The sequence below is a fragment of the Zerene cesonia genome, chromosome 24 (genome assembly GCF_012273895.1).
Source record: "Zerene cesonia ecotype Mississippi chromosome 24, Zerene_cesonia_1.1, whole genome shotgun sequence".
Classification (NCBI taxonomy): Eukaryota; Metazoa; Arthropoda; class Insecta; order Lepidoptera; family Pieridae; genus Zerene; species Zerene cesonia.
Genome location: NC_052125.1, coordinates 3,854,486 through 3,867,923, shown reverse-complemented (window position 1 = coordinate 3,867,923; position 13,438 = coordinate 3,854,486). Strand labels below are relative to the sequence as shown.

The 13,438-nt window shown below is 33.8% G+C and overlaps 1 protein-coding gene across 2 annotated transcripts in view; it reads left to right on the top strand.

The window, feature by feature from the left end:
* LOC119836407 (homeobox protein invected-like) overlaps window positions 1-13,018 on the top strand; it is a 52,776-nt gene extending 39,758 nt beyond the window's left edge. Inside the window, exons 4-6 of one of the 2 annotated variants that reach the window (XM_038361720.1) lie at window positions 6,680-6,685; window positions 9,947-10,047; window positions 10,966-13,018. In XM_038361720.1, coding sequence (XP_038217648.1) covers window positions 6,680-6,685; window positions 9,947-10,047; window positions 10,966-11,226 — 368 coding nt within the window. In that variant the 3' untranslated portion in view covers window positions 11,227-13,018. Of the gene's footprint in view, window positions 1-6,679; window positions 6,710-9,946; window positions 10,048-10,965 lie in introns of both variants that reach the window. The other variant, XM_038361719.1, reaches the window with a different exon arrangement.
* The last annotated feature ends 420 nt before the right edge of the window (window positions 13,019-13,438 follow it).

The following is a 13,438-nucleotide window of genomic DNA, read 5'->3' as shown; positions in this document are numbered from 1 at the left end:
TATTTATAATTAGCTTTAATGAATTACATTATCATACTCACACACAAGCACATCTACTCACACTAACGTACACATACGCACACAAGCTTACACACACATACACAAAATTGCAAGTAAAGTTTAAAATAATTTATCATACGACGAAAGAGATCAGAGAGAGAGAAAATTGGGGATCCTAGTGTGGGGTTCAATGCAGCATCTGTACCTACATTAATAATTAATATGTACGTAATGTTTTTTTGGAAAAAATAAACATTTTTGTTATGTAATATCGGGCAACTGAGCTGGTGGTTAGGTTAGGTTAGCACTGCCCGCTTTTAAGGGGTAAGGGAAAAGGAAAGGATTGACGACTGGAAGAAGGAATGGACTGGGAAAGAGGAAAAGGAAACGGACCTTCGGCTTTCTCACTCACCGAACGAAACACAGTATGCTATTTCACGCCGGTCTCCGATGCGAGCTGGTCTAATTCGTGCCGAAGCGTGCTCGACTATCCACATCAACGGCTTTGTCCGTGTAGTAGTGCAATAGAAGATGATAGTCACTTGGTTTCCGCCATATAGTTTCCGTTTCCGTGGGATTTTTCTGAATGGAACTATCCCATGTCCTTTCTGTAGTCTCAAAGTATGTACCATTACAAAGAAGCACAGTTGTTTAGGCGTGTAGAAGAGACAGACAAACAGACAAAGTAACTTTAACATTTGTAATATTAATAGGGATGTATTAATACCCAATCTTAAGCTTACTTATGTTAACTTTGAATAGAGACTAGCTATCCGCCCCGGCTTCGCCTGTGGTACATATATAGCCTATGTCACTCAGTGAAGTTGAAGCTTTCAATTGGTGAAAGAATTTTTGTAATCGACCCAGTGGTTCTTGCGTGAAAACGTTACAAACATACAAAAGCTTCCTGTCTAAATATTATAGTGTCGATTAGATAATAATCAGACCTAACTCTCAGTCTTATATGATTTACAGTAAGGCCTAATGCCTTATTGACAGTGGATATGTTATTAAAATATACAAAACTAGCTGCACCCTGCGGTTTCACCCGCGTAAATCCGTGTCCCGTAGGAATATCGGGATAAAAGGTCTGCCTATATGTTATTGTTATTGCTGTCCAGCTGTCTACGTACCAAATTTCATTGCAATCGATTCAGTAGGTTTTGCGTGACAGAGCAACAAACACACACACATCCTTACAAACTTTCGCATTTATAATATTAGTAGGATGCATTATTTTTCCTACCATCGATTCACTTGGCCCATCCGATTTTCGGCCGCGCGCAACGCCGCTTAACCGCAACATATCCCGGGTTTTAGTGATATATCCAAATAGTATGTTTGTATGTTCGTTGCCGGCGCCTAATATGACGTACAGATGCCTACATGGTGGTCTGGCCACCCAGTGCGGGACAAAAGGCATGGAGTCGCGCGTTTTTATTTATGTACATTTTTATGTTTGATATTTTAACTTCACTTTCGAATTTTATATATAAAAATTATTGAAGTGATTTTCAAAAATTTTCGCTACAAGAAACAAAAGGGGTATATTTATCTTAAGAGATGTATCTTAAATTTTTTTATCCTGGTTAAGTGAAACGGAGGCGAGGCGAGCACCTAGTTTTATTATCATCTGATCCCTTTATGCGATTTTATCATATAATTTAATGTGTCTGGAGATAGTTAGTAGGTAGCATAGTGATAGTGGATACTTTACAAGGTGAATGTTAAAACTATGCTAAGACGATTCAAAAGTGCTTCTGTAAGAAGTCTAATTTAATAAATAAATTTTTGAGTTTGGATTTATACCACAGTGAAACATCTATTTCTTAAGGGAATCTCCTTCGTTTTCGGTAAAAAATAGCAACAATAACTTTAGGCGGCTCCACTGCTTTACTGTCCACGCATGGTACGGTCATGTCACCAAAACATTTCGATATAGATACCACAGCTCAAACAAAACCGGTGCAAAGGAAATACGACTCTAACTCTACGGAATAAAAGTGAGTTTCGATTGTAAGTGAAATAAATTCGAACAAATTTTTCACAAACTATACACTCGATTTTAAACTCTAACTGATCGTGATTGGAATCAATTTCGATTAATCGATGTATTAAATACTTGGATTCGTATTTCAAATTCTTTGACATTCCTTATTGCTCCGACAATAAAGTCCAAAATCGTTTTTGTTTTATCGATACTAGTTTTGAATTTAGTGCTTCATAAAGATCTTTATTCAAATTTCGTCTTTATTTTAATGGATATAGAGTCTATAAAACCCATAATGAAAATTAATATTTGTGTGAAGTAATTGAGATGTCGGTGTGTTTTTTTGTCTGTCTGGTTGTCTCTATAGCTGGATTAATTGTTTTTTTTTTTGTGTAGTCCATCCTGTTTATTAAGCTTAATGGCTTAAACTACATTAAACGGCTGATAGGGTTAACCGACTTAAAAATAGTAAATCACCAAATTGTTTTCGCTTTGGTTTCGTATTTTAGTGTTCAGAGCGTTGGCGTGAGTGTTTAAAATTAGATCTAGATTCAGTTTTAGGTATCTAGCAATGTTACGACACAATGAGTTGTACTAAAAAACCGGGTTAAGGAGTCAAAGGCGCAGTCTGTCTCTGGATGGGTAACCGCTTATTGGTATTCAAACTATCTACTAATATCACAATCAATTTACTTATTTAACACACAAATTTAACTCATAAATCCATATTTTAATACAATTAAGACTTTAAAAACGAAAAAAAATCGGTCAAGTGCGAGTCGGACGCGTGAAATGAAGGGTTCCCTACATTTGTACCGTATTTAGAGTTTTCGTAGTTGCTTTTTAGCAAAGCTAAAGAAATTGGTCACCCATCCAATTTTTGACCGTCCCAACTGTTGCTTAACCTCGATTTTTAATTGCTTCTTGTTACAGCATACATAAATACATCATGTCTGACAGACGGAAGGACAGACATACACATAAATAGTACTATTATATCTTAGTTTTTAACACGCTTTGATTGGCTTCACCTGTATGTTTGTATGTAACTGACCCCTTTAGACTCGATGTTGACCCACTCCAAGCGGACAGATTGAACTCAAACTCTGTACACTTATCGCGGATCGGTGACAATACAATAGTTTCATGAGTTTATCTTATTATCCTCATTAGGATCGCCGGGATTCAATATTACCTTACGTATACTCTGTATACGATTAGAGACATTTCTTTACTAATGTAAGTGGAAACTTTTATGTCTTTGTATGTTTGTAACGTTTTCACGCCAGAACCAATGGGCTGATTTAAAAAATTCTTTCACCCTCATAAGGCTGCTTCACACAGTGAAATAGGCTGTATGTACCACGGCCGAAGCCGGGGCGTACAGCTAGTGTTTTATAAATAACTGTCTATCTAATTATTAATCATTAAACACACTAATGAAGCAATAAACCCATCCACATTGTGACCGCGACGATGTAAGCTTGCCGCATAAATATGTAATTATGTTAATATATAATTAGAAATGTCGGCAACACACAAACGGATGGACCGTTATCATTAATTATATTGGAATTTTATCTGTGCGTCAATTAAATGCGAAAATGTATGGTATGCTATGCTCGCCTGGTCGCGCGGCCGTTGTTACATCGTTTTTGTTAGAGCCGTTTTGAGTTATATGAGAATCATTATAAGGCATTTCAGTTGGATGTTATTGTTATTTATAGACGTGAGTTTAATAGGACTTATTTGATTTGTTATGTGCGTTTTTTCGTGTATAAGTTGTAAACGATTGAACTGATTTGGGTGAGAATTTGAAATTAAAATTTTCGTGTGAAAAATACATTTAATAGAGTTCATAGTCTTAGGTTTAGTACCCAAGGTTAAAACGAGACCCTATGACAAGGACTTTGCTGTCTGTATGTCCGTCTGTCTGTCTCACCAGGCTGTATCTAACCGTGATATAGGTATAGAGTATGTCTTTAGATTATTTCCAGGCGACCCTTTGTCTCGATCCGACTCGCGCTTGACCGATTTTTATTGTTTATAGAACACTAGCTTTACGCCCGCGGCTTCGCCCGCGATTTCGCTATTATAGGATTTACTTACGCATTTATAACATTAAGTAGGGATTTCCCACCAATTTTAAATCGTCCATATATAAATAAATAAAAAAATATCATTAGGACCACAGATAATAAAGTCATAAACGTCGAAGAAGAGATATATTTTATAAAATTTACATATTCATAGAGAGACATTCCCTCGCGGAGGCGATGTGTGACGTCACACAAGTCGGTCAAGCGCGTGTCGGACTTTTGACGCTTACGGTTCCGCGCATATAAATAAAGAGGGATTGAGAAAAATAATTGCACATCCATCCAATTTGTGACCGTGCCAAGCGTTGCTTAACCTCGATTTTATCGCTGTTGAAATTTCAACTGTCTGACTATCACGGTTCATGAGATGCAGCCTGGTGAGAGACGGACGGACACAAAATCCTACACTTATATTAATATCCTACTATATCCTACTAATATTATAAATGCGAAGGTTTGTAAGGATGTGTGTGTGTTTGTTGCTCTTTCACGCAAAAACTACTGAACCGAATGCGATGAAATTTAGTACGTCGATAGCTGGACAACTGGAATAACATATAGGCAACTTTTTATCCTGATATTCCTACGGGATACGGACTTACGGGGGTGAAATCCAGGCGCAGCTAGTAGACTTATAATAATGTATCGATTAATTGACCAATAAAATAACTTTGATATTGCTGGTTGTCTGGTGGATATGGCTCTGTAGCATAAGGCCACCTCTTGTGCAATTTGTGTATTTATTTTGTATTTTATATTATTTCTTTTTGGTGTGTACAATATAGTTTTATTTATTCATTTATTCGAATGCTGGTTTATATTTAAATACATTTATTTTCACTAATATTAATTAAAAGACACGTTTGTAACTTTAGTTAGTGCTAGTGAAAGTCCCATCAAAATTGGTTCAGACGTTTCACAGGTTAACAGAGTCGAACCGACAGAGATTTTTTAAATTATTGCTTCCTTGTAAATAATTTCATATGTGACATAAAAATCGTTAATAATACAATAAAAACTACAGAATCGTCAATATTTATAACATTATTAAAATTCAAGGGTATTTATAATGATCAATTAAATGTGTTTCATCAAAATCGGCCGCGCTTCCGGCAGCCGAAAGTAATTAGCTAATTGATATAAACAGCTGGCGAAATTTCAATTTGAATTAATTCAAATTATTTATGGAAGAGTAACGTATGTTTAATTATATATATCATAAATTATAAATTAGCCATAAATTTTATGAATGTTTATATCATATTCAAATCAAATTAGCCTTTGCTATTTGGCAATGACGAACAATTTCCTATTATTTTTTTAGTCGAGGGTATTTTTCAAAACTGTCCAGTAGTTCCTGGGTACAGGGCGTTCAAACAAACGGACAAACTCTACTTCATATTATCACTAGCTCTTATAATTTAGGATGAAAAATAAATGTTGGCCGATTCTCGGACCTACCCGATACGCGTACAAAACTTCACTAGAATCTGTCCAGCCATTTCGGAGGATTATGATAACTAACGTGATACGAGAATTTTGTCATTATATACTAGCGGTCAGCTCCGGCTTCGCCTGTGATACATATATACGGACGACCACCCAAGAGCATTAATTAAGACATTTTTAAATCGAGTGTGGAATCTTCCTAATAACTAGCTTTTTAATCAATTTGTCCCTTAATGGGGCTTAGGGCAATCTATTTTGATGTATTTTATTTTTCATTGTGTACGTATGCCCCTGAATGGGGCATGGGACAATTACATATACAATTTTGAAAGGCATTTTTTTTGTATCTCTTTGTAATCACAATATAGTATAAAATAAAAGTCGATTTCCGCCGTAAGTATGTCTGTATGCTTAGATCATTAAAACTGCGCAACCGATTTTGATGGTTTTTTTTTTAAAGATAGAAGGATCTAAGAGGATGATTTTTATGGATATATCATGTATGCACCCGTGCGAAGCCGCGGCGGGGCGCTAGTTGTATAGAATAGGTGTGGGTGTAATCTCTCACTTAAACTCAACATGCAACTCAAACTCAAAAGTTATTTTACTTGCATTTTACTAAATAAAGTTTTATAAGTAATATCGGACAGCTGAGCTGGTGGTCCGCCTGATGGTAAGCGATCACCGCCCGTGAACAGAGCAGAGGTAGTGCCTCCGCGGATGTGCTGCCCGCTTTTAGGGATAAGGGGATGGAAAGGAATGGACTTGGAAGGGTGAGGAAAAGGAAATGATGATGATGATGATGATGATGATGATGATGATGATGATGATGATGATGATGATGATGATTTCACGCCAATCTCCTGTGGGGATGTGGAACTTTCAAGGTGTGAGCTGGCACAATTCGTACCGGAGCGTGCTCGACCCCCATTTCAGTTTCTTTTCTTTATTTTTATTGATTACATTTAAGAATATTTCATTATTTTAACTAATTATGCTTAAGCAATAAGGCCGCCTCTTGTACAAACGATGTCTTATTTTCTGTTCACTGTGTTTTATTATTGTTTCTAAGTCTGTACAATAAAGGATTATAAATAAATAAATAATTATGCATAATAATTGTGTTTTCTGTTTGTTCCAGGTCGAAGTAAGTATGGATCCCAGTCTCATGGTGAGGTGGAATTTTATTAATATTTTCATATAAATATATAACCTCTTTTGTAAACCTTCTTGGTTTGTCTTATTAAAAATAAGTGTTCAGGTTCGAATCCTAAAATATTTAATTTATAACTTACAGGATTGTATCATCATTTAGAATAATTAATCATATATCATCATATAAATCGTAATTTTTTTTTCTATTTTTTTTTTCTATTTCTGTTTATGTTGTTTTAATTGTGTTTTCTAGTTCTAGTTCTCTATCTAGTAGTCTATAGTTGTGTTCATATGTCTTAATTTCCTTATGTGATGTTGACAATAAATGTGATTATTATTATTATTAAATTTATCTTAAGAAAACCCCGTAAACAAAGTATGTATACAAAATGACAAACAAAAATTAAACTAACAATTGTGTTAAAAGAAAACCACATAATTTCAATTCAACCGCTAAATTTAAGCTTTTTTATATAAAACACCATTAAGTTTTTAAGTTACACTTTAACGCCAATTAACTTGGTTTTTGTTGGACTTAATATTAACTCGACTTTCTCTGTCAATCCAATCGTGACGATGGCAAAAAACTGTCTCAATAATGTACGGTCAGCAAATAAATATTATAATTATAAATAATTGAATACAAAACTAAAAACTTACGACGTCTTCTACTCAATACTGTAAAAAATACTATATGAACAAATGAATTAATAGAATGCTTTAAATCAAAAAATAAATAATAATTGATTATTAAATATCCATCGGAAACAATAACAATTAACAAACAAACAAACATATGAATGCCTTCTAACATGTGAAACTAATTTCTCTGTACTTTAGATTTAAGTTTATTTTACTAAATCATCGTAATTAATTTAAACTTAATCTAACTTTTCAATTGATTCATACATTTGTAGCTATTAATACATTACTTCCTATCCTCTCTTCTTAAGTCTTTCTCCTTCCATATATTATCCATAGCAGGGACAGGTATTTTTTGTGGGGAAATGTCGCATAGAAGGCACGGGAAAGCCGTGGGTTATGTCGGATTCCTACCCCCAAAACCCCATTATGTTCCGTCGAGGTCAGGGGGAGCTGGTTAGTATCCATCCGCGACCCCCTGGTGGCATAGACCTATCAGGGGGACTACCTATAATCTGGGGATCTACAAAAGTAGAGTGAACAGGTACCTTCTAGGGAAGCGCGCTCCTCTTAGGCTACATCTACGCTTACCAGCAGGCGAGATGGTAGTCAAGCGCTTCCCTATCACACAATAAAATAATAATAAAAAAAGGGTTTAGTCCATACGCTATGAGAGTTTATGTTTGTGTGTTTATTTGTTTATTTACAGGCAACCCAGCCCGCCAGGCGGTCGGTGAAATATTTTGACCAATTTTAACCGGAAACATATAATAATGAATTGGTTAAGATATTGCATCGTCCGCTTAGTGGGATAGACATCGTGGGAGGAGGATGCTACTGCTACTGAATGAGTAGTGCTACTGTTTGCTACTGTGTTGTTTGGTGCTTTTGTGTTTTGTGATCATTGTTTTGTTTGTATGTTATGTTTGTTGCTAATGCTTTTTTATGTGAACGCGATTAATTTAATGTTTGTTTTATGTGTGTTTGTGTGTTTTTTAGTATTAAACGCTTTTATTTAATGAAATTATAACCAATTTAATGTTGTTATAACGCAGAAAACATATTAGTTATTGTCTTACTGAAAAGTTATGATTATTATGAATAATTTTATAATTTATACTAATATTATAAAGCTGAAGAGTTTGTTTAACGCGCTAATCTCAGGAACTACTTATTTATTGAAAGACCTTTTAATGTATAAAAGGTCTAACTAAAAAACTAGAGGTCCGCCCCAGCTTCACACGTGGTTATTATCTATTACGTGCCTATTAGGTACCTACGCAATAAATGGGCTATCTAATACTGAAATAATTTTTCAAATCGAACCAGTAGTTCCTGAGACTAGCGCGTTCAACCAAACAAACTCTTCAGCTATATAATATCAATATAGATATAGATGTATATTGCACCCGCACCCCGGGGCGGTCGCTAGTAATACACATCTGCGGCCAATTGTATGCAAATGTTACGGATCACAGTTTTTAACTCGCGAGTTAGATTATAATCGGACGGTTTCTACAATCTTACTGTAACATGGACATTGGTAAAAACTGAGTCTTGTCTATTGTCTGTAGAATTTATAAAATAGTTTTTTTTGTTTTTTTTTTTATTTTTGGTCGTTATTATGTACTATAATTTTGTGTATACTTATAATACTATTATATTTATTTATATTAAGAAATTCACTTTCAAGAAAAGTATGTAAAAAGATAGCATATTTATTTTGTAACTAGCTGTGCCGAGCGGTTTGACCCCCGGACGAACCCACGGGCAAAAGTAACTATTTATATAGATCATGTCTAATTCCGATGTATAAGCTATATTAATGTAAAGTTTCATTAAAATCCATTTAGCAGTTTTTACGTGAAAGAGAAAGACATCTATCCATACTATAAACTTTCGCGTTTATAGTATTAGGAGGATAAGAATTATTGCTATTTTTTTCATCTTAAAGTATTCTATATTAATTAGAATTTACATTATATAACTATAATAACACTCTAATTAAGTATAAAATTCTCAAATAATTAAAATAAAATGTATACAGAACTCTTCCTTGTAATTATAATTATAATAATTACTTTGAAGCAAAAATTTCATGTAATTTTTACAACACATTTATGAAATACAAACACATGTTAAAACTAACCTCAAAAATGTTACAATTTAAAAGCGGCTTAAACTAAAATTACGATTATTTCCCGTGACATCTTCATTAAGTATACTCAAACGAGTTTAAAACATATATCTACAATTAAATTAACTTAATTTAAATTATTATTAACTTGTTATTGTATATATGTGGTAAATAAGATATAAAATAGAGAACCGAAACTGGATAGCACAAAATTTAAAATTCAAATAGTCCATTGAAAGCATTCTTATTTAAAAAATTTAAATATCTACACAGATATTAAATTAACGTTAGGAAACAGTCTTAATTTTTTTTCGTGAGAGTTTCTCTCAGTCAGTCTTAAAAATACAATAAAACAAAATAAAATAAATATCAAAATATTAAAGAAAACCGAACCATTAAAAACAAGAAATTTTATCTGAATTGTCAACCGCTTCAGGTCAAGTACCGCACCTCTATCAGACACTTTATTTCTAGGTCCAAGGACTAGGAAGCCTAAGAAACCGCCAGGGGACACTAACAACGACGAGAAGAGACCTAGGACCGCTTTCTCTGGCCCACAGTTAGCGAGGCTGAAGGTACTGCAATCCATGATATCTATACTAATCTAGACTTATATTTTAAGAGGAATCTTTTTTATTTTTGTATGTTTGTAACGTTTTCACGCAAAAACCACTGGACTGATTTCAAAAATTCTTTCACCATAAAAGTTGCAACTTTACTGAGTGACAGGCTATATATGTACCACGGGTGAAGCCGGGGCGAACTGCTAGTAATAAAAATAAAGCAGTTAATAATAAAATTATGGTAATTTGGGTGTTCAATTCAAGCTCGAAAACATAACATATTAGCTTTTACAAACTATATATGTTCATACATATGTATAGGTGTGGTCACGTACCTATCCGATGGTGAAAGAATCTTTAAATCAGTCAAGTAGTTCCTGATATTACCGCGTACAAACAAACTCTTCAGCTGCACGTTAGTATAGATATCGAGACCAACAAAAAACCGAGAATCTATATGATATAACCAGCTTTTCGTTTATAGAATATTCTCGATAAATAAAGATAAAAGACACGCCAGCGGGTGCCTCATCTCAACTCAGTTGAAATCCGACAAAAACCCCTCAACTGAGTAACACGCAAAAAGTGGACTCATGTAGAGAATGAAAATATAAGGCATTTTCATGAACGTGTCTGCGTCATCTTTTACATTGTTGTAAAGAAATAATTTCTTAATTACCTTGTACTTGCTTTCAATTGAAGAACATATTTTGATATATGGGGTTGTTAGGATTATCAAAATTGGGTCACTTTAGATGGATATTTAATTATCTCCCTAATTAATTCAACTTTTATTAGAGGTTATAGACAGGGTAGATAATACTTATGTCGGAGTATAGAGTTCTCTTCTCGCGCTGTATCTTTGTAGCTATTATGCACGACCGGTAGGAAGTCTGTAGTAGCACTTGGCTAATGTGTGTCCGCTTGCAGCACGAGTTCGCGGAGAACCGCTACCTGACGGAGCGGCGGCGGCAGGCGCTGGCCGCCGAGCTGGGGCTCGCGGAGGCGCAGATCAAGATCTGGTTCCAGAACAAACGCGCCAAGATCAAGAAGGCGTCCGGCCAGCGCAACCCGCTCGCGCTGCAGCTCATGGCGCAGGGGCTCTACAACCACAGCACCATCCCACTCACTAAGGAGGAGGAGGAGCTGGAAATGAAGGCGAGGGAAAGGGAGCAACAGACGCGGCATTAAAGGTCTTCTTTTGTGTACCATTTTGACAGCCCTAGCTTTTTTGTATCGATTTTATAGTCCTTTGGACCTCGTCTCGATGTGTTTATGACATTATTGTTGACTAGACTGGTAGGTACATTTTGAGATTTGTAAATACCCTAATATTTTATGATTTTGACATCATAGTACCTATAAATAAGAAAATTATTGAAATAAGACAAGTCATATTTTTATTCTTGGCATAGTTAAACCACTGTCCAATTTATATGGGTTCTTCATTCGAAGTATTTCTTATATAGTAGTTATGGGGTGACGTGTACAAACAGATGGACATCTATTTGTACACAATCGCTACGTCATTTAACCTCAAACTGGACACAGTTTTTCAAAAAAAACCTAGGAGACCTATATAAAACGATGTGTCATAAACAGTCTAGGGCTCACGTAAGTACATTTAATGCTATTTAATCAAACACTTGTTAAACCTACCCTACACTATCTGAATTTTGTATAGATAATGTAAATATTTAGTACAATTATTGTTGTAACGTGTGCATACGCCCTTGAGCATAGATTAGGGAGTTAATGTTTTTAATTATAAAAGTACCATACACGTTTTTATAACTTATGGTAAAGCTGAAACTAAAATAAGATAAAATGGGAGTTGTTTTTTCCATAATCAACGAAAGCTAGTGCATTCTGAAATGGTGATATTTTATTCAAAACGTATAATGAAACATAACATCACTTATCAGTCATTCAGAAATGTTCAAGAAAAAATTTGTTATTCAGTCAGGCAGTTCGTTATTACAACAAATATTTAAATGTTTCGGTTTTATTATAATAAAAAGAGAGAAAGAAAGATACCTCTTCTTTCTTTTTCTTTTATAGTAAAAAACGTGTTGTTTATAAAAGTAAAACAATTTTAACGAAGATTTTTAAAACCTCCGCAATGCCATATAACTAAATTATTAAATAAAATTATCTCGACAAATCACTGCTCTCTTTATACTAAATTATTGTTAATGAAGCCTCTATAACGTCTAACTACGACTGTAGCCATGAATGGACTGAAACAATAGCAGTCATTTAAAATATTGTTAAACTACCCTCAATGAACATAGAAATCAATTTGTAAGGTTATTGCCTACAAACAGACACATTTTAACCACAAACGAAATATTGTTTTTTACACATGTAATAAACATGTGATTTTTAATACTATTATATATGAATACTTTTAGTCTGTCCATACCACTGCTCTCTTCTTGGAATAATTATGAAATAAATTGTGTTAAACTTGTAAAATAATGGAGACATTTTGAGGCATTTTTTTTTTAATTTTTTTCTATTACGATCGTAAATATCTCATTTCGAAATCTCTTTTATACTTGTATGAAATGTTTGAATATCAAAAGCTAGAAAATATATAAAAACAGTATACAAATAATAATGTATTTGTTATTTTATATATTGATTTTTAATCCCACTCGTATTGTAAAGTAAATAATTATTAATGTAAATATAGTGCTAAGTTATTATTAATTATTATCGTTAAGTTATTTATTGTGCAATGTAGCAGTATTAGATAATGTCTGTTTGGCAAAGTTATTGAAAATTGCTGGATTCGAAATCGTGAAACTTTTTAATGTGACTCTTTTTAACGTTTCAGTTAATGATGAACTAGCTTCAACAATGTTAAAGTTAAAGTATCTAAAACTTCCAAAAATATATATATTTTTTAATAATTTTGCCAAAAGTCATTCACCTAAGTAGTGATATAGAATCGTCCTATTAAATGAAATGTGAGATATATTGTTGTTTTTATTTATTTTTATTTCTTTGCCTTCCATTGCCATAAGGTGCACTTTATTAAAAAAGAGCAGTAAGACTTGAAATAAGCGATATATAGTAAGATTATAAAAAAAAAATGTTTTTTTTTTTGCTAAAAACTTCAAGTTCAAAATAAACTTAGACACACCCCAGAGAAAAAAGTAAATTACAGACGGGGAATCGAACCCGCATTCCTGATTCCCAAGTGCCGCAAAAATTCCAATAAAATCTTACCCTTGCAAGATCAAAAGGGGTAGTTTTAGAGGGGTTGTCTTTAAAGTGACGCGTGTAAAAAGAAAAAAAAACAGTCCTAAAACAACTGTATAATAACTTTGAACTCAATATAAGTCTATGATTTTTACACAAAATTGGAAAAATATACATTATCTGTCTTTTTTTT